At 39.9% G+C, this 26,183-nt stretch overlaps 1 protein-coding gene across 18 annotated transcripts in view; it reads right to left on the bottom strand.

The window, feature by feature from the left end:
- Positions 1-25,040, bottom strand: part of TCF7L2 (transcription factor 7 like 2) — a 202,342-nt gene extending 177,302 nt beyond the window's left edge. For 9 of the 18 annotated variants that reach the window (XM_065407909.1, XM_065407910.1, XM_065407915.1 and 6 more), the window contains exons 1-3: positions 24,273-25,040; positions 23,924-23,990; positions 23,565-23,689 (exon numbers count right to left, since the gene is read on the bottom strand). In XM_065407909.1, the coding sequence (XP_065263981.1) occupies positions 23,565-23,689; positions 23,924-23,990; positions 24,273-24,461 (381 nt within the window). In that variant the 5' untranslated portion in view covers positions 24,462-25,040. The remainder of the gene's footprint in view (positions 1-23,564; positions 23,690-23,923; positions 23,991-24,272) is intronic. The other 9 variants (XM_065407919.1, XM_065407922.1, XM_065407917.1 and 6 more) reach the window with 5 other exon arrangements.
- Positions 25,041-26,183: the final 1,143 nt, after the last annotated feature.

The raw sequence follows: 26,183 nt of genomic DNA, 5'->3' as shown, positions 1-26,183 counted from the left end.
AATGGATCCTGGAAAATTGAGACCTGCTCCCTCTCTATTGGTAACTGTGCTTGTCTTTAATTTGTAGGAAGTGATCATTAGAGTGAGCAGAAAACTGTATCCAAGGCAACATACATGACAATTTAACTTTTCAAACACCTTCACTCTGCTTTGCCCCAGACCTATGTATTTTCCTTTCATTTTCACTTTAGATAACTTTTGTTATTTATTGCTATACAGCACCATAGCTGTACATAATGCCGAACAGACAAATAAGAGATGGGGGCCAGATACTCTGCTGGTATAAATCAGCATTGCTCCATTGACTTCTGTGAGGTTACCCCAATTCACACCTGACTCAAGGAGTTTACAACCTAGATTAATAATATTTAGCAATTATATATTCACTTTTCCATCATGTCTCTAAACTATTTCAATTGTAAACACTGGAAGCTGCCCTGAGGGTCCCTCTCCTCCAACCCCTTCTGAAAATACCAGTTGGGCACTCATCCCACAAACCACACCTCTGCTCCCCACCCCTTTGAAGTGCACATGCAACTGAGCTCTCAGACAAGTTGGGTTGCATCCCAACACCAGCTCTGAAAAATCTCCAGGGGCATCAACCTCTACTTGTGCCCATCATCCGGCTATTTGCACCTGTCCAAGCTTTTGAAAATTTTGCCCTAAACAACTTTCCCCTAGTGTCTCTTGACTCTCAATCGCCCTGCCCACTAGGCCATGCAGCCCCTTAGAACTCAGTATTATCTAAGGAAAGATGACAAGAGACCTAAGACTCATATGAGATGTCCCACTGAAGTCTACGGCACTATTTGCGTGGGTAAGTGTTGCAGGAGTGGATCTGTACCACTTTATAAGGTGAGAAAGTTGCCCGTATCTATACTAGACCCATCAGTTTAATTACCTTTGAAAATTCTTATACATTTGCTTAATTTCTGCTAATATGGTGAGAGAATGAGGGTCAGGATTCCTAAAGGGGCTGGGGAGAAAGGGCACAGGTCACCGATTGAAAGTGTAAAAATGACTTTTTGGTTTGGTAATATTGGTCCTGACACCTAACCGCATGAGGATTTCAACTCTTCCAGCCAGTCACTGACAGCCAGGAAATGCCCTCCCTCTCAGTCATCACTTAAAGTAATAAATATTTATAAGTTGCATGAAGCCTGGTTGCCTAACAACATGAGGCTGAACAGTGAAGAAAAATAAAAGCCTAATAATCATAACACAACACAAGGAAGAAACAGCACCGGCATTCCATAAAATCTGAAAAACAATGGGAAAGTTTTTCAATCTGGCCAAAAAGAAAGCCTCAGATCTGCTTTGCTTTATAGGCAACTCCCTCAACAGAGGCTTCCCCTGCTCTTGAAATTATATTATGGTATGGGAACAGCTCCAGGGATGGGACATAGGTGTCAGGTTGACATTCTGGCACACACAGGAAGCTAGTGTTGATGATGTTTGCCACAGGCTGGGGTAGAACACAGCAGAGTTTATGCAATGAGCAGGAGCTGATACAGGAGACCGAGAAGTGTGGACTTTTTTTTTTTCCATTTAATAAGTCTCAGATGTCCCCAATAATCAGTGTAAAGCCTTGAGGCCAAGTAGAACAACACATCCTTGTAACTGAGTGGGTCCTGGGAGCTCCATTGCAAATCAGATGTCATATCTATAGATCAGACTGCAGAAGCCAATTAAGCAAAGGTTGTTCTATTCCAGTATGTTGCAGTGCTCCCTCTTCCCGCTCTTCATTAACAGACTACAAGGATAGACATCTGGCTCCTAACTTCATTGGCTTATAAAACTCCCTGCTTAGGGTATATGCCATGGTAGATCATGCAAATGCTTTGGCTCTGAAAACAGACAAGGTGAGACCTATCACAAAGCTGTGGACTACTACCGTGCGGACATCAGCATCATACACTGGCTAGACTCAGAGGGTATGGAAAGGACGTTTTCTTCAAAGGGGTACAGGGGAGAATCTACCACATCACTCTCAAGAGACCCAAAAGTTTCCAGACAATCCTGTCCACGTCCATAAAACAACTTTCCTTCTTGATTCAGAAGGCCAAACAGGGCTCCCATTGGAGACGATCAAATGTTACTCATAAAGTATTTGGTACAGGGATTGCTACAAAGCCACACGTAGTACCTCCTCACCAACATGGTCAAGCTAACTGCCTCTGTCCAAAGAGCTGAGCAATCGGATTTGGGAATCTCATCTAGATCTCGTCTAGTGGAGTGAAGAACATAAGAGGTGGCATCTTGGCCCCATTTAAGTCAATAGCAAAACTCCCACTGGCTTCAATGAGACCAGGATTTCACCCAGGGCCACACCAAAACTGCCCTGGGAGAAGACAATTTGTCTCACTGATAAATGAGATGCCAAAAATTTAGCAGAGCATCCATAATCACTCTTAAATGTCCTCCTTTATTACCTAAGCACAATGGTTTTATCATTTATTTCTCGAGTAAATGGTGCTTAAGTTGAGCAGGCAAGTGGATTGTTCCTGTATATTGATTAGCCAATATAAATACATTTAAAAGGCTGTCAGGCTACAAACAAGTACTACCAAGCTGTCCAGCCTCCTTTCTCATCTGCCAAATGAAGTGTTCATTTGGACAGAAAGCTGAACTTTCTTTCCACCTGCTCTAGGAAAGCAAATTAAACAAAAAAGGAGGTGAGGACTAAAGTACATTGCAACAATATGAGCTGTACAGAATATTCCAAAGGTGACTTATTTTCCCCTTCCCACACATACACACCCACATAAAATCTCTGCTGAAATCAACAGCAAGAGTCACAGATTACAACTGGAAAAGGATCACACCCTATCCAACCAGGTCAAGAGAGAGACTCAATACAGGACATGAAATATTGAATGGCACTGTTAAATGATTGCATTTATGCCACACAGTCATGATAACAATGGAGTAAAGTTCATTTATTTCTGCAACAAACTAAAACTATATTTAGGCTGCACTTTTGGCCCACTGGCTTGAACTCTGCTCAATAATTCATTTTCTATCATCATCAAACCACCCAAGCAGGTTTCAAACAGCCATCATTTGTGGTCCTTTTTTGTTTGTTTGTTTAAATCTTCTACAAAAGGTGTTTCCTTCTCCCCCACAACTGTGGGTCGTGTAAAAGCAAGGATTTAAAATTACATTAGTTATAGTCACTCCTGAAGCAGTGAGAATTTTAATGTCTGATGAGTTAAGTGAGCTAGAGAAACAAGCTGTATCCTATTAGAGAGCTGGGATTCCAGACTTTCCAGTGATATGTACAGTACTGGTATCTAGCTGCAGGGTTTTGCAATATGTCGCATCTTCAAAGTGCAATGCCCTGATATCTGGGAAAGCTACATTTAAAATATATATTCTAATATGTCTCTCACACTCTCGTCTACATGGTACCAAAGAAAGCTTGGTTTTATAGAGCAACAAAAAAATATTGCCAGTATCAATAAAAGTTTGGTTTAAAAAAAAAACAAAAAACCTTACTAAGTGTGGTATAAAACTAGTTCACAGTCTGGAGGTGCTAAAAAAAAAATCTTACTGGCTCTCATTTAGTACGGTCTGCACAGACTCACTGGTGGATTCGTCTCTTGTAAATAACATGGCCAGCCGAAACTCATGCCAATAAAACCTTTATACCACCGGATGGTTTATATTTATCTGTGGATGGATCCATTAAAATCCTTTCTTGGTTTGTTATTCTTCTGAATCATCTGTAGGTTAAAGCAACAAAGGGAAGAGGGAGGAAAAAAGAAAAAGGGCAAAAAAACACTACTACCAATCATATGTTTTTCAACAGGACATTTAGATTGTTTATAAAATGTGGAGAGTGGAAATTCATGCTTACTTTAACAAGATTTGGCACATCCACACTGCTTTTTATCATTTCCAAATTGAAAGTAAGGCAGCAAGGACGTCAGAGAGACAAATACAGAAAGCGATGTTGTGTCACACTTTTATAGAAGGCTCGAATACATCTATAGAATCTTTCTGACGACACTCACATAAACATTAGACTTGGGCTGCGTACAGAAGATTATAAAACAGAGGGGAAGCTTCACATGTGATGTTCAGTGTCATGCTACCAAGGGTTATTTTGGGATACAGCTTAGGAGGACAGCAGGGGGTAAAGACTGATTAGATTACCTCAGACCATATTTAAAATAGCATGGGCCCTCACACTCCCCAAGATCCTGGTACAGAAAGTCCCTTTTGCAAGTGGATTGGACTTGGCCTGCATAAAAAAAAGGGGGGGGGGAAGTGGGGAGGGAGGAGCTGCCACTTCTGTAGTGCTGTCCCCATCTTGCTAACCATCTTGCTGACCCCACCTGGATCCAGAATCTGTTCTTGGGGTGGAGACACAGTGCATGGACATCACTTCAAAGGCCCACATTTGTGCAAGGGATATAACGGGCATTAGAGGCAGCATGACCGTTAGCATGGAACCTTTTCATGCTGGGCATCTGTATGGACAGTTGTCCTCCTCTGGTAGTTCCCTGAGATCCACGCTGTTCCCCAATGGCTGAACCCAATGCTTCTTTTAAGAGGGATGGAGGATGATGGGAAACTATGCTGTGGGAGAACATTCTCTGCCCTCAAGCAGGATTTTCCATGTGAGTGGTTGTTCCCTTCCCCCCTGCACACACCATTGCCAAGCGTGGTGACCAGAAATCTGAGCACACAAAATGCTTAGGGAAAGATGGCATACAGGTATTCCACAGATGGTCTTAAACAGGCATGTCATAAACAATCCTCTATCAAAGCCGGACTAAAGCCAGCAAGCACCAAGCCACAATTAGCTACCTATGTGCATCACACAACATCCAAATTTTAGGAGAATATTATAATCTTTTAAAAAAATTCCACCTTATTATTGTCACCCTTTGATGATAAAGCTAAATTACAGCTGGAGGACATTTGGCTTTGTTGGACTACACTCTAACATATCAGGGATTCAGACGGAATCAATACTGAAAACATTCTGGTTTTGTGTATCTAACAAAAGTCTCTGTTTGCCCACATGGGCATCAAGCCTTAGCAAACAATAGCTGAGAGAACAATGCTACCTGTTCATGGAAGAATATTAATGGTTTTAAATTTCTGAGCACTGTGCTTTGTAATGCACTCCACCCTCCTTAAAGAACTATCTTCAAATGGCCTGTTTAGTGCCAGGTGGTTCAATGGAAACCACTGAGTGTTGTCTATAAAAGGGGGTTCCGCTTTAGCAGAGAATCTAAGCAGAGGCAGACAAGTTCCCCAAAAGTACCTTAGCAAGCCATAATAAAATGATTATTCAGGCACTGAATTGCATCAGTGTCTTCTGTCACCAGTTCCACTGTGAAAATCAGTGTTGGGGTTTCCCATTAAACCTCTTCCAGCCCTTGCATCAGAACCTCAAGCACCTGATAGGATCCACGCTGGTGAACCCTTGGGGTCTACAGTGAGTTTTGACATACAAGGACTTTATTTTAATTTTTGCGTTAACAAAATTTGCAAAACATTTACTGAAGCACCTTTAAGGAGGCTTAATGTGAAAAATCTAAAAATCACCTTGAAGAATTGTGAGCCAGACTATTAAAACGGAAAATATTTTTAAATATAATATGCTTGTCACCATTTATGATGTTTGCCTTTTGCTTCATTTTCCAGCAAACTCAATAAAAATCAGCTTCACTTCAGTTTAAATTCAACTCCCCTTTCAGGTTCTCAGTGCCACAAGATTGAGGTCACAAATACTGCAATGGGAGGGTTGTTCGTTTAAAGTCATCTATTTCCATGGCAACTTAAAAAAAAAAAAAAAAAACCATTTATGGAAACATTTCCATTGGTCTTAATTTGGGGGGGGGGGTAAATTTTAGACCAAATTTGAGTTGGCAGAATCCCTTCATGTTGTAAAGGTCTTAAAATATTTTTCCCCATTTTAATATACAATTTTTGCACTTAATTCCAAATTCCTACCTCCTTCCCCGCCACCTCCTAGGGCCTAAACTCTGGATTTTTCTACAGCATTCAAACACTTCAGCACTACTAAAACACAGCTGCATCACACCCTCTCGGTCCTGATCCTGAACTAGTATTAGCTAGCATGGAGGCGTGGCCACAGAAGATGGTGTTCCATGCACTGATCACCTCGCCCACTCAAGCATCCCCACTGAAAATCAACCAGACTTCTCACATGCATAGTTATTTAACTGCTTGTTTGTGTGACTGGGGCCTAATCAGGATTTTGGGAAGGTTTACCAAGCATGACAGTAGCCATCTAAAAATATTAACTATGGATTGCTATATTCAAGAAATGTGCACGTGTGTAATATTGATATGGCTATACTTCAAACACCTAATATATACACACTGCACCAGTGCAAAATGGGGATTGAAACCAGTGGGATTTACATTAATTTATCAGTGTAAAACATGGTGCGGCAAGCCCAGTCTCAGTGTGGGTGTACTGCACCAGTGTATTAGTGTTAAGTAATAAATAAATAATAATAAATCCCAGTATAGACAGGACCTCCAGGTTGTAGCACAGGAGTAGGCAACCTATGGCACGTATGCCGAAGGCGGCACGTGAGCTGATTTTCAGTGGCTCTCACACTGCCCGGGTCCTAGCCACCAGTCCGGGGGGCTCTGCATTTTAATTTAATTTTAAATGAAGCTTCTTAAACATTTTAAAAACCTTATTTCCTTTACATACAACAATAGTTTAGTTATATATTATAGACTTAGAGAAAGAGACCATCTAAAAACGTTAAAATGTATTACCGGCACGCGAAACTTAAATTAGAGTGAATAAATGAAGACTCGGCACACCACTTCTGAAAGGTTGCCAACCCCTGTTGTAGCATAATGCAGCCCTTTCTCCCACAAACCTGCCATTGGCTATAGTGGGAGATACACAGGAAAAGACAACTGTCTGATTAGGAAACAATATAGTAATTTACTCAGCCAACTGCATGTGCTAGAAACAAAACCATCCCAACAGTTTGCAATTTACTGTGGCAATCAATTCTGTTTAAAAGTGCTATTAAACATTTCTGCTTTCCAACATGTCCCTACTATCTTCGGGGAGCTCTGTTTTTGGTGGCTAGTATAGTTCTTAAAACACTCAGTGGAGAAATATGCCCATAGTGCACCAAATTACGAGAGCTAATCAAATATTGAGGGTGGTTGAAAAAAATGAACATTTTTTTCAATTCCTAATGATTGCTGGATTGAAGAATGCTCCAACTTTATCATTCACTGTTTATTAGCATTTAGGCAGATGGATTTCAAGCAAATGTTTGGAGGATGGTTGTTCTTCATGTGAATACCCATATTCACATGCAAACAAGCGTATCTGTGCAAAAACAAGAGGGGTCACTATTCATTATTCTTTTGTTTAAAAAGTTTCAGTCACCTGACCAATACCATGCTATTTAGGAGAGCAATCACTTATCACAAAGAAGAGCAAATTGTTAGCAAACAACCCACAGGCTGAAATTTTGTTGCATGAAGTATTCAGCAAATACTGTATCCATTCGTAACCATCAAAATTCGTTCCTGAACACGGAGGAGGAGGGGCTGAACAGACTAAACTAATCTGATAGTTTGTTTGCAAAGAATAATTTGACCAGGTATTTATTTTTTTAAATATAGCTCTTCACACTTCAGATGTCACAGACAACAGGTAAATACGATGTCTCTGACCTAAAGAGCTTACAGCCTAGCACAACAACAGAAGATGACAGCAAAGAAAGGGGGGTTTAAGAGAGTGTATGGAGACCAAATGATGACTTGGAAGATTGGCAATTAATTATTTTTTTAAATAAATTCACCCAAATGTAATTCCTTTGGACTTTCATGGAGTTACCCCTAAAATGAGTATGACCACTGCAATACATACATGAATGAAGTTACGTAAACTAGATGATGCTATACAATCAGCACAACAGAATCAAAGTAAAGTTCTGAGGTTCAGATTTGAATTTTCTTGCCTTTTATGGTGTGCTTTTATACCCATAATGTAAGAGGGAGGGGTTTGTTACACACACATCTGTCTTGTTTAATAGAAGTTTCACTTCTGAGGTAGCACCAGACACCAGGATACACACCAAGCCTACTTAACCACATATTTTTCCATTAGCCTGAATCCCATTCCTTGTATATAAGTCCCTTTTGATTTGAGGCAATGGAAAAATGCCTTAGCTAGGAGCCAAAGGACTTGATTTTGTCCCCACCGGAACCAATGGGAGTTGTGCTATTGATTTCCATGAAAACAGTTGATGGCCAAATTCTCATCGTGTTTACTCAGTTTAAATCTGGTGTTCATGACACTGACTTCTGTTTAGGTCAGAATAAACTGCCGTTCTATTCCAACACTTTAGGTTCATACAAAAATGAGTCATAATTAAACCAGAACACTAAGGCAATCAAGCCACAAATTTTTAACACTATTTCTGTGTGGTTTATTCTGAAGAGTGACTCTGCAAAAAAAAAAAAAAAGGCACGTGGAGGAGTTATCTAATGTTTATTTCTTTTCTGTTTCCATTTCAAATGTACTTAAAATGAATTTCCTCTTTTCCTCCTTCCCCAACTGTCTGCCATGCAATTTTAACCTGGGATCTAAAAATCAAGCTGGATTCTTTCCTTCTCACACTCACTCCCTCACACCCAGTAATAGAAGACCCTGAAATCCAAATTTTGGCCTCAGTTAGACCTGTGCAACCCCAGACTATGCCCTTAATTATGCCTGTGGGTTTGTACAGGTGTAACTGACACACCCTGTAATTGAAATTTAACAAACAATTCATCTAACTGACAAAGAAGAAACAGAATCCAATTCACTGGAGTGTTACTGGAGCAAGTAGCAGTAAAAATAGATTTTACAAGGTATTTAGGCACCCGAAGATGGAGACAGGCACCTAGTGGGATTTTCAAAAGCACCTGGGCTCCTAATTCCCCTTGAAATCAGGGCCGCTGCAGGGGACTCAAGTATTGGTCTCTCCTGTTCTCTGCCTGTGGTATTTTCATTTCCTGAGGACTGAAATGTTTTGGTCTAAACAAATATCTTTTGGCTTAATATAGGGGTATCTGGGTGAAATTTAATGGCCTGTGACATACAGGAGGGTCAGACTAGATTTGATGGTCCTTTCGGTCCTTCAACCCCGTGAAACCTTTAAAAATCTGGCTCTAAGTTACCCCAGTTAGCAGATGCTGAATGGCACAAAGAAAAGACGTGTCATGTAATAAGGTTTCATTTTTACAGTGCTGTTCTTCAGATAGGACTGTACTTTAACATGATTGCAGGAAGTTAAGATGACAAACATTTGCCACTTGTTCTCAACATCTCTTTTGTATACCCTTTGGTCCTTGCCCCCCCCCCTCCCCATCCTCCTTACCCCCACGATTACATACTTAGGCCCTGATCCTGCTAACACTTATGCTCACAATCCCACTGAGTATTCAGGTGAGTAAAGTTAAACACATGTGTGAGTCTTTGCAGGATTACGACCATACATGTGAGATGAACTCCCCTGAAGAGAAGCATCTTATTTACCTTAAAACTACTTACTGCCACACATTAAAAAAAAAAATCCCCAAAACAGGCAGAAAAGCAAGACTGTGAAACAATACTGATCACGCTAGTTGATGCCAGTTGATGTAGTAGGGGCTCTGTCGCACTGAATCACCACGTGAATTGCAACCAATGGCTGCTTTTACAGGCTGCGTAACATGCTTTGCAACTGAATGAAGAACTGTAAAAAATAAATAAATAAATAAAAGCTTTCTGCTGTCGTCACAAACTACAGGACCACCTCTCAAGCAGTTTATGAAGAGAAGACATCCGCTTCCTCCTTCCATATCTAAATGGAGCCATGGCATTGATTGCAGATGCACATATTATTATGTGTTACTAGGTTTAAAATGACCATAGTAATCCAAAGTAAAGGGAAGGCTATTCAGTAACCAAATATAAGATATCAAGTTACCCTGAGGGATGCAGAATTACTACAGTACATATGGAACTGAAGAAGCCATCCATTACAGAGAAATTATCAGATTATAAAACACAAGGGATTGGGTGCAGGAAAGCAGCATTAATAGAGGCCAGTAAATTGCAACAGGTATATCCAAATAAATGCCATGTTTTTGATAATTGGACCCATGCATATTGAGGACTTTCAGGCTGGCAGGCACATCTTAACTGCCTTAGGGGGTAGCACATGTTTTAGACTAAATTATATTATAGATCTTATGTAGTAGAATGTATAATTACTTATACAGGTCATGACAACGAGTGAACAAATGAGCACAATTACCAGGATCACCTATTCCCTGCATGAAATTCCAAAGGAAATTCCCCTTGTGCGTACTTTACCTTGGAAATGTTAAAATCTCTAGATTCATATTACCAAAGGCATAGACAAGCAGAGTGCTACAAAAGTGAAGAAAAAAAGCATCTGCTTTGAGAGGAACTGCATTCAGAAATCCCGGCACTATCCTTTCACAGGCTGGACAGAGCAGCTGTTTTCACACTGAGAACTTGCACATGAACAAGTTTTCACAACTTTTTGGTGCAAAAATGCTGCCTTTGCTCAAAATAACAAACCTGATTTTGCTAAGAAATGGGTCCAGGGTCTACCTAAAAACTGGTCCATTTCCAATGGAAAATGCCAGATTTTGCTTAATAAAACCCCTGTATATACATTAGTCAGTTTCTTTTCGGGGTAATTGGCGTATTTTCCGGTTTCCAATGAAATGTGACAAGTGTCTTATGTCAAGAAATTCTGGACTTAGTTACAAGTATTCTACTCTCCTCTACTTGAAGGTGTACCTAGGTCCTGATCTGATGTAGGTCCTGGAATGTAGTAATCAAATACTTTAGCAGCCCAACCCCTTATTCATGTGAATAATCCACTGACTTTATCTCACATGAGAAATCCCATTAGAATCATAGAATATCAGGGTTGGAAGGGACCTCAGGAGTTCATCTAGTCCAACCCCCTGCTCAAAGCAGGACCAATCCCCAGAGAGATTTTTTTACCCCAGTTCCCTAAATGGCCCCCTCAAGGATTGAACTCACAACCCTGGGTTTAGCAGGCCAATGCTCAAACCACTGAGCTATCCCTCCCCGAAAGTAAGAGAGGCAAGATTGGCCCCTTTGTCCCCCAACTTCCTTGTGGATGCCCCCAGATCTCCCACCGCTCCAAAAAAATGCTCTGTGGAAAAGGCTGTATTATCTCTTCCTGGGAATCTCTAAAGCAGAGCTGGAAGGGGGAAAGGAAAATGTGTGCCCACTCCATTCCCACCCTGCCTGGCTAGTCTCCACTCCCCCTCTCCTGGAGGTGGAATTTAAAGTTGGGGGAATAGGGTTACAGAGCAAGAGATCGGGCAAAGGTTTTTTTTGTGTATAGGTTCACCTGTGTATTTGGGGACAATGATGGAAGAAGGGGGCAAGATTGAGTTATTTAAGTTATACAGCACCCAAAAGCAGTATCACATAAATAAATTAGAAAAAGGTCTCTACCCTGGAAAGATTACGAACTACAATGACAGATCCCTACATGATTTTAAAAAAGGCTCTGCTGACGCTCAGGCTAAAGCAGTAATAACAAATAAAATGCGAACAGGGATACATCTGTATAATTTATGCATTTAAGGTAAAATTTTCAAAAGTCACTAAGCAACTTAGGGTATGCCAACAATACAGCAGCTACAGCCATAAGCATAGACACTTCCTACATCAACAGAAGGATTTTTCCCCCATAAATGCAATTAAGCCACCTCTCTGAGAGGCAGTAGGTAGGTCAATAGAAGAATTCCATGGAAGGAAGAATTCTTCCGCCGGCCTAGGTGCATTTACAGTGGGGATTAGGTCAACCCAGCTACGGGTGTGAAATTTTTCACAGCCCTAAGCTAGGTCAATCTAATTCTTAGGGGCAGGCCTAACTTAACTCCCACTGACTCTTAATCTTTTCTTCCTGTTACTAACATTCACATTGCTGAATAAGCTATCCATTCTCCACGTGTGTCTGTATAGTGCCTGACACAACGGAACCCAGATTGAGGCCTCGGTACTACCAGAATACAAACAACAATTAAAAAACAAATTGTAACAAATTATTTGACTTATTCCCAAGACCCAACCTCATGCAGCGTATGGGCCAGATCCTTCTCCCAATGAGATCAATAGCAAAACTCCAGACTGACTAGATGAAAAACTTTAAGGGACTAGCCCCACCACTAGTGCAAACAGTCCTTGCTCCTGCAAGCAAGCAGTCCTATTCAAGTTAATGGGACTGTTTGCAAGAGTCAGAAATTGCAGCACTGGGTATAAAATGATGCATATTGACTAAGAAATATGTTTGTTCCTAAAGCAAAGCAGAGACAAATTTCAGTCAGTATCACCCTAGTACAGTATATCAGTCCAATTAGAATACCAATGCAAGATAAAGCATAATGCCTGGAATTGTCACTAGAGGAAAAAAACAAATCAACTCTTGGGTTCATATAAAACAAGGACAATTTAATGAGTAGTCGAAAATGTGGCCACACACGCACACACTCCTTCACATACACAGAAGCAGTTCATCAAAAGTGAATCACAGAGAGAAAGTTGAATTTGAACCCTTTATCCCCTGTCCTTTATAAAAGCTGCCACTCAGTAAACGGAGATTGCTCTAATTACTGTGACAATTCTGCACCCCGTTCAAACAACTTTTGTGTTCTGGACAGGTTTCTCTCCGAGTTTGAAATTCTTGGCCTGAGAACCACTCTTGTCTAAAAGAGGTTTCTCGTTCCAAGCACAGAATGCAACATTAACAAGTTGTTCCTCTTTTCAGCTCATTTCATTCTCCTCTTTTCCAATTGCCCGATTCAGAGCTTAATGGAAACTTGTCGAATCTTTTCTTCCCACAAACCCTGTAGAGCCCCAAAGCAATCTGTGCACAGGGTAACCACAGGAATCTTATATTGTCAATTAAAATTGGATAGACACCTGATAACAAAGTATACATACTAGAATAATATATATCACACATAAACACAGACATGCACATGTAACCAGGCAGATAATCACATTACAAATATATTAACAAAGCTGTAACGATTCCAAATTCCATTTTCATTCATCCAATTCCACTTTTGGTTTAGTTTTCATAGACATTCACATTTTTAAAAAATGAGTTGAAGTTAAACACAAAGTACAGTTAACTGCCACAAGTAAGCAACAGTTGATGTCAAGGCAAAATATACTCCCCAAAAATGAATAAATAAATTAGGCATCCCATCTTTGATGGTCTATGGATTATGAAGATATTTTGTCCTTATGCAGATAAATATCCTTTATGGGGCAATGTATTTTTCTTTATACAATTATATTTTTGGCTACTACAAAAGTTATGTGCTTGGCTAACTCCCATAAAAAACATGACTTCTCTATTTAACACCCCTCTGTTTCTTGTATAGATACAAAAAACTCTTCGTTTTATTTTGGGGGGAAATACGGGGAGGGCTTGGGCAAAGGGGAGAAGTAAACTAAAATGCTCAGTTTAAAATAAAAACAAAACACACACACACACACACAACAACTTGGCATCCAGACATGGAACAACAATTCATACCTTTAGACAAAGACACACATGGAGAAAAGAATCTCTCCTCTACTTCTCAAGGCAAACAAAAAGGTAGCCAGTCTGGCTACCATCTTATTCTTCTGATATGTTCGTTCAAGGTTACATCTTCTCATGGGATTCTTTATACCAGTAAATATTTAAACATACAAACCACCCACAACCTTTCAGTAGTCCTTTGTTGAGTCTGGGAACTCACCAATGCAGCTATCTATATGTAATGCTGCACATAAACCCTACCCCGTTGGTTCTCAAACTGGGGGTCGTGACCCCTCAGGGGGTCACAAGGTGGTTACATGGGGGTCCCGAGCTGTCAGCTCTGTGGGGCTGACAGTCATGACCCCCCATTATATTTCCCCCCCCCTCGGGTTTAATTTATAAGGGGGGGGATTACATTCAGAGGCCTGCTGTGTGAAAGGGGTCACCAATACAAAAAGTTTGAAACCCATTGCCCTATCCACACCAATACTAATTCAACCAAAGCAAGCCTGTAATGTAGGTTTCAGAGTAGCAGCCGTGTTAGTCTGTATCCGCAAAAATAACAGGAGTACTTGTGGCACCTTAGAGACTAACAAATTTATTAGAGCATAAGCTTTCGTGGGCTACAACCGAAGAAGTGGGTTGTAGCCCACGAAAGCTTATGCTCTAATAAATTTGTTAGTCTCTAAGGTGCCACAAGTACTCCTGTTATTCCTGTAATGTAGATGCTCTTAAAGCAGTTTAACCCTTGCTTATCTATATAAGTTATCGACCCAAGCTAAACCAATTTAAGCAGGGTTAAACTAGTTCAAGAACAACTTCATTAGGAGTTTGCACCAGTTCAACTAGACAGGATTTTAAAACGAATTTAGTTACTTGTCCCTAGCATAGACATGGCCATATCCTGGAACAACTGATCTGATATAAACCGGGGAGCTGATGACTCACATGGGTGCTGGACCCTTTCTTTTGTGGCTGTGAAGCATCTCTTCAAAGTTGGAGGTGTTTTGTTTCTAATGTTTGTTTCTAAAATTCACACATGCCAAAACATTGTACTCTGCAGTATTTTCAATTTGGTATTTTTCAGAGGATCCCTCTCTTTTTGGAAGTTCAACTGCAGCACCGACCGGAGTGGAACTAAAAGACAGACCAGGATTTTGGTTTTTATAGCACCTTTCACACCCTAGGCACTCTAGAGAGCTTTACAAAGCACTAAGTTAGACACTGGTAAAGCTGAGACTGTGTAGTCAAACATGGCAGCCATTATGCATTCAACAGTACTTCCCACAGAGCCTTGGGCATTAAAATCATCTGTTTTACTGAGCAGAGGAAACTGTTCGCCAAGACATAAGGATTATCTCCTACCCATTTCAAAAAAAAAAAAAAAAAAATTGCCATGGGATCTTTAACATCCACATGGACAAGCATCTAAGAATTTGATTTAAATGTCTGACCATATGCCTGAAAGAATTCAGCACCCTAAGCATCTGACAACAAAGAGAAACTATCCTCAGCTCTCCTGTCCTTGTGCTTCTTTCAGCAAGAAGCAAAAACATTTTAACAACGCAAATATATTTTTCCTCACACCAAGGCCTACTTGTCTCCTATAATTTCCATCATTTACTGTCATTAATTTTTTCCCCCTCAAACTAAAACCAGCAGCTTGTGAGTCAGAGAACAATCATTAACTTTTACAACTTCCATACAAATCCACCTACTCACACCGGAAAGGCAGTATTGACTGACAAGGTGGCCTCAAAGCAGGCCCTGCAATCACTGGGAGCCTTCCACGGGGTGAGGGCCATGGGTTTCAATGTACCATTATTGCAGAATCACGCCCCTATAGTTGTTTTATTTATTTATAAAATACCTGTAGGAATCTAAAATATTAAAAATCAGTGACCAGACACTATAGGAAGGGTCATTCGTTTGGAAAAAAAAAAAAATCCTTTTACAGCTTTTTGCAAAACTTTGAAGTCAGGTCAGGACATACAGGGCATGATCCAAAGCCTGTTGAAATCAATGGGAGACTTTTCACTGATCTCAGTGGTCTCTGGATCAGGCAGAGGTAAGACAGTCTTCCATTAATAACTGAAAGAGGGATACGTGTTTTCTGTATCAGAAAGCTGTTCAGAATGAACTGTACTGTACAGATTATGGGTTTCATGCTACATTGCTCCTGAAGCCAGGAAGTCCCACTGAAGTTGATGGGACTTCTGGGTGGATAAGAAATGCAGAACTCACTACAGCTTTCCCAGCATACTCCCAACTAGAATGCAAAGACATTCTCTACCACAACATCTCTCATTAAAAAGTGGCTGCAGCGTCATTTTAAAGTGTCCAATCATTACTAATTCATTTAGGAACAACTCTAACACGACTCATAATGAATTAATTGGAATTAATCTGGCTGTCATGTGTGTTTCCACAGGAATCCCATTGTTATTCAGTATTACTAAAACACCTCTAGTGAAGTCACGCAGTACCCCTGTATTTAGTTTAAGGAAACTTTAAATTGATTAGAACAAAATTACTGATGTTTTTAGTGCATCATAATTGGCACAGCAAGCCGAAACCCAGTTATCCCCTCAGTCCATATTTACAGTGTTACTCTTGCCCATTCATTCTGCATTTTCTTCGAGAATCTGGCTGTCCCCTACATCTGCAATTCATTGACTTTACAATTTACCACATGTTGAGATGGAGAGGTCTCAGCTCCATTTGAATCACTGCACAAATATGCAAGTGATTTATCGTTTTAAAACTGAAGACCGCAAAAGAACGACTCCACTTTTCCTGAACATTACTCCTTCTGGCAGCCCATGAACAATTACAGTTCGTACTAATTAAGCTCTGTAAATGTGCTGTGCCCTGCTAATGCCTATCAGGCCTCAAATTTATTTTCATGAAGCCAAACTTTAGCTAGCAACTTAACTCATTCAGCACTGGCCCAACCGGTTGCCTGTGTATGACCCCAAGAAGAATAAGGGTCAAGGCTTTAACCTGCCTAAAACAAAAGAATAAACTAGAATAGATGGAATTGCCAGCATGGAATTAGATGAGGAGGGAGGGGTGAAGTATCCTGGGAAATGAAAAAACATCACTGTTGATAACCTGTTAAAAAGGTACTACCACACCATCTTTGTAATGTGGTGTTAAGGGATTCATATTTATCCCCAGAGGCTAATAAGTTACAGCATTCCATTGACTAGGAAAATGCATAAAGCCTTCAACTAAACTGCATGTACATTTATTTGTGGAAAGTACAATGACAGCCCCCCCCCCCTTTTTTTTTTTTTTTTTATAAGAGTCAGGATTTACATGATTTGTAGACGAAACCCATATGGAGAACAAGAGTCGATTTCTTAGTCTTTTTCTCCCCCACTCTCCCAGCTTGTCCCCTGGTATCTGTGATCTGGATGTGACAGTAATCTATGGGGATGCTGAAATCAAGAAACTGCTAGAGAAATTAAAACTAGATTAATACCTAGGCACAGATTGTTAATCATGTTGTCTGGTTTAAAACACACACAACATACAGGCAAGAGAGAAGCACTTAAATTTTAACTGCCCACTCCAGGAAAGCATGTTTAATCAAGAGTGAGCCGTGAACAACAAGCTTTACTGCGTGAAGAAAATGTTTTTCCCTGTCCCCCAAGACTTTCTTGACACTTAAGAATCAATCCCTAGCTCCCCAATTTCCCCTTCAGTCATTCACCCAAATACGTTTTTTCAAGTCTGTAACATTTCTCTCTGCACTTTAGCATTCTTTCTTAGTCATCTAATAACCCTCCCCTGGCCTCTGGATTCTCTACACTTCCTCAGATACCGTTTTCTTCTCCCAAACACTACTTCCAGTGCCCCCCACCCCCGACACTTTCTTCCCTGCAAACTCAGATTTTTCCTTCTTGAAGCACATAAAACCTTTTTCATCCAACTATTGTTTCGAAGCTGACGATGTTAACTGCTGTACTCTGTGTGTGTTTTCACACAATGTAGCTTTTTACCAAAGTCCTATCCAAACACCTTTAAAAAAATCAGACTAATAATACACATTTCCAAGATGCATTTAACTTGTGCATTAATCCTGGCATGTGATTTTTCTTTTTCCAGCTCAGTGGTACATCAATAAATTAAAGGGCAGTTCCAGGTATCAAGTTTCTTTAAGTATTCTGGGAAATATTTTGTTGGGTTGGTATCTAGATACACTACACAATACTGTCAGTGTGTTCATAAAGGATGCAAGCTGTAGTAACTTTTTTTTTTTTTTTAATTTGGCTGTCCGCATTGTTTAGAATTGCTCTCGAATTTTTCTGCACTCCAAGTGTTAATTATAAACTTAACTATATCCTACGTAAAAAGCAAAAACACAAACCTGCAGTTAGGAGGAGGAGTGCAATATTCTTAGCTTTTTGGGGTTTTCATGATTTCCACCCCCACCCCCCAATCTCTCATTGCTTATAATTAGTGAAAGAAATTTGACCCACTGCCAGTGTCTGTGGACCTTGGATATTATAAGGCCAGCGTGGCGTCAAATATCTTAACATTCATAAGTGTTATAGGCTGTAAATAAACCCTGTGGATTTATGACCCTGTGCTGCTTGCCAGCAAATGACTGTGGCACATTTCTTTCAGCAGACCTGTGGAGGTGCAAGTTTGCCTTTGGTTGTAAAATTAACCATTTCCTTCACAAACCTGCCCAATTATGAACCCAGGTTTAAGGCTTACTTGCATATTTACAGTAATTTAATACCTAAAGAAACACACACCTCTAAACTTCTCTCTAATCCTACAAACACCACCACGAAACAAAAGTTCTCACAACAGTTACAGTGTAGGGGGGGATAATATCCTATTCACGTACAAACCATGGGGGGGAAATGCACACACACACACACACACACACACACAATATTATATATATATATTGCAAATACATTTTATATATAAGCAAGCACTTATTTTGAAGTTGGGAGGGGCGAGGAGATGGTGGGAAGAAGCATATTATTTCTTGCCTGCTTCTGTCTGCACAAGAATCTCCTCCCTTCCCCCACTATAATGTCATCTACTTCCTGTGTAGGAGAGCATTTGCTAAATCCAGGTTGTCTCATGCTTAACTGCCAATAATCCAACTTCCACATAACTCCCAGACAGCTGGGAAAAGGTCCTCAGAGTTTTAGTCATGGCATAGAAACTCATGTCCACCCAAAAAATCTGCAGCTGTCCTTTCTCTACAAGGCATTTTTAATCTGATTTTGAAACCCAGTCATGAAAATCTGACAAATGTAAAACACTTTTTTACCTGAACTCTGGTTTACAATCTTCAGTGAAAGCTGCACCATATTTTTTAACTGATTAACCTAATATATTTTTGTGTTTGAAGAAAACAAAAAGCAAAAGCAAAAAGAGAGAAAATAATAGAAAAAAAATCCAACACCAGTTTATGTATGAATACATTCAAAACCTGGAAAGACATCTACTGTAATTTTTCAAGTACAGATCAGCCACTGGTGCACCTATTAAAATGTTCAATTTCCAAAGCAAATATTATTTTTAATGAAGTGCAGTACTGCAATTATCCTGTACACTCAAGTAACAGTACTGTATTATATTGTTTTGCAAGCTCCCAGAAACATGAAACTTTGCTATAACTATTTTTCATAGCCCCTTCAGAGAGAAGCTGGCTGACCAACCAATGGTGCATTTTCTCTAAAATGAAATTATATCAGGGACATTCAGATTCTTTATGGAAAAAAATTAACAGAATCCAGACTATTTACCATTGTATCCCACCAACACTGATTCACTCTGCTGCAGAATTAACAATCTACCTACTTAAGCATTCAGAAGTTTCATATTGTACGTTCCAACCAATTTATACCACAGGACCATCAATTCTTATATAATAGCATGTTTCTACACAATTCCAGAAACTTTATTAAAAACATGTCCATTTAAAAAAAAAAAGTGAATAATGCACATCACTGAATGCTAAGTATCATAGAGCACTAAAGTGCTGACATATTAAGCTATATCTACATTATTAAACTAGTTGGTGGATGTTAATACCATAATCCATATTGCAGACATTAAACCTCAACCATTAAGATTAGTACAGAATTAATACTATCATATCGAAACTGAAATCTTAACATGCCTAGCCATAAATATTTCTGAAGGAGATGAAAAACAATTAGCATAAATACCAAAAGAAGGGCAAGAACACCTGTTCTTTTTCAGTACCGATAAGCATTTTATTGTTCTCTATTTAAAATGTAATGACCTGTGTAATTACAGTAATATTACATTGTATTGCAGGGGGCTTGGAATGTCACACTTTGAAAAGTGTTGTCAAAACAATTCAAGGGGGGAAAAAAGGACCACCATTAACCCTTCACACTTCAGCGTCTACCTCTTTTGTATTAGAAAGGATTATGTTTGATTCAGTAGATAAAGGAAAACATCCATTTTTCAAGTCTGTTATTTATTTATTTTTAAAGTTTCCTTTACTGAAGGTAAAACCTTACTGAATGGGCTGCTCTCATATTTTGCTGTTCCAAGCATTCAAAATTCAGAAATAAACACAAGATGCTGCCTTATGTGCAATCTAGTAACAAATCTCTCACTTGGAAAGCAAACAATTTAGGGCAAAGGAAGATGCAACAGCACTGATAAAAATATGAAAAATCTGCTGGTAAATATTCTTAACAAAATATTTCTATTTGCTGGTTGAAAACATGAACTAAAACACTAAATGCAGGTTTCAAATTAAATACAACTTCTCTGTTTTTAAACTTTGAAATGAAAACTATTTCCTTTATTATTCCTAATAGCCAGCTACCTCAGTCCCTCTTCAAGTATATGCGAGACAGAGATTCTCAGATACATTACTACATTTCTATTTGACTAGATCTCTCCTTAATGCATATCTGTATTCTTAAAAGCCATCCAACATTACTCTATCAAAGACAAAATTAACATTATACAGAAAAATCTTTGTCATTTTAAAATAAAATTATTACTATCAAGCTTTATGGAGTCTTCAACAATTAAAGCATTATTCTTGAGATAATGTATTATTCATCATAAGCAGATTTAATGATACTTCATAATTCTTTACGTTCTTAAAACAGAAAAGAAGAAATCAGTGTTCTCAGGAGTTTGCTTTTGAACAACAGACAGCTGCAGATACATTTAAAATTAACAACAATTCTGCTAAACCAAAATTAACGAACAAACCACAACAGCAGCAACAAAAAAGAAAAAAATATATGCTACACAACTACATCACCTTTTTACCTTATACTCTCTGAAAATTTAAAGGATAGGGTATTATAAGTCTACACAAGATGTATTTTTTATGTATTAAATAATAACGATGCCGAATTTTCTATACATTTCCAACCTGCATTTAAAACTAAAATCTAGCTGGTTTGGGATTCAAAGCTGGTTTAGTAGATGTCAAGAATACACCTAGAACATACAGTATGTCAGATAACATCTATCCTGCTTAATCTTTAAATTATTCTGCTTTCAGGCCTAAATGAATAACTTTAATTTTTTCAGCCCATAATTAAGTGGTAAGCAAACACGGAGACATACAGAATGTGAAAGAAAAAAGGTGAAGATATGAAAAGGTTTGTGGTTCCTGATGTGCAAATAATAAAATTGCCTACTGAGAGTGGAAATATCCCTTTTAGAATCCATCTGATAACACACTACAAGGCCACCTGCTATGTCAACAATAAAATAACATGTAATCTTTTATACAATACCTTTAATTCATACAAATAGAACATTCTTATGAAGGCCTTTTTTAAATGTAGGGAGAAGGGGAGGAATATTTCCATTAAAGGTAACTACTAAATGATCCATATCTTTAGGTTCTAACGAGAAAAAAGAAGGTGGCAAATAAATGTAATCAGGAATTATGTCTGTTGTAACAAATATTTTTGAAAAAAAAATCAAAAAACAAAAAACAAATGTGATGCCTCAATTAAGCTAACTATTCTTGGAAAACTGAAAGCATGTTAAGATTTTTAAAAAACTGCAATATAAAACTATTTGGAACAAAGTAATTTTGGGGGAATACTCTGAGATCTTGAACCTAACGCTTACAGAATTTTAATTTTTTTTTTAAAAAGCCATGCACACACAAAATACATACATAACCATATTTGAAGCAAAATATAATGCATTCAGCCTATGCTTTTCCCCTCCCCAATCATTAAAATTACAAACTGCAGTCACCCTCTTCCACAGTCTGAGAAATCATGGCGCTTGAAAAGCAGCCTTACAAGATAATAACCATAATAAAATAAGTAAAATACTACCACATCTTTAAATACATGCAAAACTAGAAAAATATGTTTTTCATATTTCGATCCCTCTATATTTACTAATCTAGGTTGCTACTGCCACTTTACTGAGTGAAAACAAGCCTGACCTGATGTTTAATATTTTAACGCTTTGAAACACTTGTAGATCTGATAAACTGGAATCGTCCAAGACTTAATCCATTAGCACAGATTCAACATCTACTGAACAGTAGATCTGTTATTTCAAATTGCTCTCTCATGTTACAAAAAAATGTGTAAATAGATACATGGTGATGGTGGGGGACCCTTCAGATTTAAAAGCACCTAAAGAATGCAAAATGACAACCCTGGGCAAGTGTAAACAAACACTTCTTAGCATTTTGTACTCCCCATGGGTTTACCATTCATAATTAAAAACCCCTCCTTTAAAAAAAATTAGTCTTGATGTGTGTTACATAGGGATATACAGCACAGTTAGTGATACTACAAAGCATCAAAGGAGAAACAGCAGCAAGAGACAAACCTACCCCCATCACACCCCAAAGTTTAATTGAACCCCACTATCTGAACTACAATTACTTCCCTCCTCCTCCATACAGACTCTCTCTTTTACCCAGAAAATCTGGCCCTTCATCCACACACACACACACACATATTTTCAGCAAGATTATTATTTCTAGAATGCACTTCCAAGTGGGGGGTTTGTTTAATGTATTCATTTTTTAAAAGGCCGTTTCTGTTTATTGTATCAGTCCTGGTCTGTGCTTTGCTCGAACTCCTTTCAGGACTCAGCTTAGCCACACACAAATAAAGAAAGAACTCCTTCAGGTCTTTCTCCCCTTGCAAAATAAGAGCTGTGTGTTTAGCTCCGGGTAAGGATGGGCTTTTTCTGTGAGCGTTCAAGAGATGGATTCATCTCCCTGATCAAGGTTCGTTCAGTTTAAACTAATCAAGCATGTGAGTTTGCAATTAAATGTCAATAACCTTCCCGTTCCCCAAAAAAGTGTAAAACAACTTGCCATAAACACACAGAGAAAGAGAGAGAAATTGCTGAACCAAAGTAAAAAGGCCAGACAACTTGCAATGGAATTTAAAAAAATAAAAAAAGTTCTAGTCTTTACAAAACAGGATAAGAGAGAAACTATATAACTTGGTGACTCCTAATACAGTACATCAGTATCTGAGAGAGCTTCTGCAGCAAGGAAAGGGTTAAGGGGGAGGTTAAAAAAAAAGGGAGGGGGAAGAGACCAAGACGCCACTGAAGAGGGCAGAAGAAAACAGATCATTCACCATGGCAAATAAAGAGTTTTGTAGAAATCAGATTTGAGATTCAGCTGATGAGAAAAGAAACCAAAACACAGCCTGGGATTTATACTTTTTTGAAAGAAGGGAGAATCGAGAGGTGAAAAGACCTCCACGCAAAACTGAAAGTAAAAAAGAAAAAAAAAATATGGCGAAGTGTAAACAAATCCCATTCTGCAAAAGCCATGAAAGTTTGGAAAGTTTCTGACTAGGGGGACGGGGAGGGAGGACATGCAGGGGGCTTAGAGCTGGGGAGGGGAGGGGGGGGGAGAAGAGGAAGGAAATGTACAATCCAAGCAGTGAACGATCGTTTAAAATAGAGAGATGTATATGCGCCACTTACTGTTCTTGCAGTTGGAGAGAGCGATCCATTGGGGAGGTACGGGCTGGTCAGGTCGGGGATCATTATAAAAGGATAACCAGGGTATGGTGGGCCCTTAAACAACCCTCCATCTTGCCTTTTCGCAGCTAACATGGCGGGGCAGAAAGAGAGAGAGAAGGGGTGAAAAAGGGGGGATAAAAAAAGAGGGGGGGTAAACTTTGTTTAGAAAGTGTCTCTCCCCCCCAGGCAAAGTTGTGCAGCCGGCCCAGCGGCGCAGCAGCGCGCCGCTGGGGCCGCACTGGGCTTCCTTCGGCAGGTCGCCCCGCAGAGCTGGGGGGCTCCTCGCTTTGGGGGCGGGGTGGGGGGTTCGTGGTACTCACCTTCTTCTAAACTTTCCCTCGATTTATCTCTGAAAGTTTCGGACCTAGGCGGAGGCCGCCTCTCCGCCTGGGGGGAGGAGGGGGCAGAAAGGAAAGATTGGGGGGGGGAGACAAAAAAGGTGGAGAGGGGGGAAAAGAGAGAGAGAAACAGAGTTACAAGTTTGTGCAATGGAGGAAACTTAAAGTCAAACATTGTAGCAACATTACAACACCCCCCCCCTCCCCAAGTTGTGTTTGAGGATTAGCCCCCTAAACACAGTTGCAAAGCACAACTCCCCTCTGCCCCCCACCTCTGCCTGCCCCCAAAGCCAAAGGGGGGGGAGGATTTTGGGGGGGTTCCCCTCCTTACCTCCGAGTCTGAGGAGCTGTTTTGATTCGTTTCTGATTCATTGACCAAGGAGGACTTGACATCCGCTAAATCCCGCTCTGCCGAGGAGTTGTCGGAGATCTTCTCCTCCTGCTCCCCTTCGTCTTTGAAAGAGATCAGCTCATCGTTGGCCCCCAAGTCGTCTCCTCCACCACCGTTCAGCTGCGGCATTTTCCTGCCGGCTCACCCCACCAGCAGCAATTTTGCAACAAGGGAAAGGGGGGATGGGGGGGGAAAGAAAGGAAAAAAGTTTGCACCGGGGGAAAAAAAAGTCCAAGGTGAAGGGTTTTCTTCTTCTTCTTCTTCTTCTTCTTCTTCTCCTTCTCTGTTTCCTCCTGGGGAGGGGAAAAAGAAGGAGGAGGAGGGGAGGGAAATGTCTTTCCTTTCCTCTTTGCACCAGTGACTTTGGGTTTCTTCTTCTTCTGGATTTTTTCACCCCTCTCTCTCTCTTTCTTCCTTCCTTCCAGGGAGCTGATCAGCGTGCCAAGGGCGCACCAACCCCACACCCAATGTGAGAATAATAATAATTAAAAAAAAAATAGACGGGGGGGGAGGGGGAAATTGGTTTTTAAAAAAAATACAAACAAACCAAACAACAAGTCAGCTGGAGAGGGGGGGAGACGCCGCAGATATAGGGAGCCCGTGCCGCTCGGGTTTGAGTGAGTTGAAGTTAGACTGAGAGCTTTTCAGTTCAAAGGCGGCGCTGATTGACAGATAGAAAAAGGGGGATCGAAATCCGGAGGAACGGAGAAGTCTGGGATCCGGGATTATTGACAGGGAGAGAGAAACACACTAGGCACTTAATGAGATGCAGGAGGGGGCGGGGGCTCCCCCGGTGACGTGTGCATAACTAAACAGGTTTGGGGAATGAGCGAGGGGAGAAAGGAGGAGGAGGAGGAGGGTGGGGGAAGTGGAGAACTAACAATGATCCTTTTTGGCAAGAGCCGGAGAGAGTTTAGTGAGTGTTAGGGGAAAAAAAGGGACTGGATTGAAGGGAGACAATGAAGGGGGAGGAGGGAATGTAAGGGAATGACCCAAAGAAAAACAAAACACATGCAAAGGGGGAGAGGAGAAAATTGCACTCTACTTCAGAAGTACATTTGCACAAGAAGGGGAAAAAAATATATAGGAGTTAGGAAGAGAGGAAAAGATGCCTGCCCTTGTGTCTGCTGTTTGCAAAGCTGTAACTTTTATAGAGCAGAGATGATTAACTATATACATTTGTATGCATGGGGCAAAGTGCAATTACTCAGAGATTTTCTGTGACATTATTTTTATTGTGCGTGGTTAGGTTTTTTGCATGGGGTTTGTTTGGTTTTTTTTTTTTTTTGTGGTTGGTTTTTTTTAAACCCGTTAAGATTTTTTTTTATTACCAATCGTTGTAGGTAAGAAACTAAAATAATCATGAAATAAACCCCTTTTCTTACCCAGCGTTTTCTTCTTGCATGTATTATTTATTATTATTATTATAGTCCTACTGGATTAAAATGTGCAAGATAACTCTTCAGTGAGCAGATATCGCCAAAAGAATTTTTGGCGTAAGGCATATTATTATTTTTACCTTTAATGGGGAAAAAAATTGGAGGAAAAGGAATGTGATTGATACGTTAATTATCAAGAGAGGAGGGAGATCCAGGACTCTGTGACTTGAGAGGTGAAAAGTTTTTTGTGTTGGCTTTGTAAGCATCACAACAGGAAAATTAAACTGAAAGTGACATAGCCACTGGAATAAATAGGACCAGCTGAATGGTCCCCCAAACCAGCCAGCAAATAAGTTACCAAATGTAGATTATTGGGGGGGGGCGGGGAGTAATTGACCGCTCAAGACATAACGAAAGGGTATTCAGTTCAAGGATTTGAGGCAGCAGTTGTTGTTTTTTTAAGCCACTACCC

The sequence above is a fragment of the Emys orbicularis genome, chromosome 7 (genome assembly GCF_028017835.1).
Source record: "Emys orbicularis isolate rEmyOrb1 chromosome 7, rEmyOrb1.hap1, whole genome shotgun sequence".
Lineage (NCBI taxonomy): Eukaryota > Metazoa > Chordata > Testudines > Emydidae > Emys > Emys orbicularis.
The sequence above is the reverse complement of the archived record's forward strand: the minus strand, read 5'-3'. Positions and strand labels throughout refer to the sequence as shown.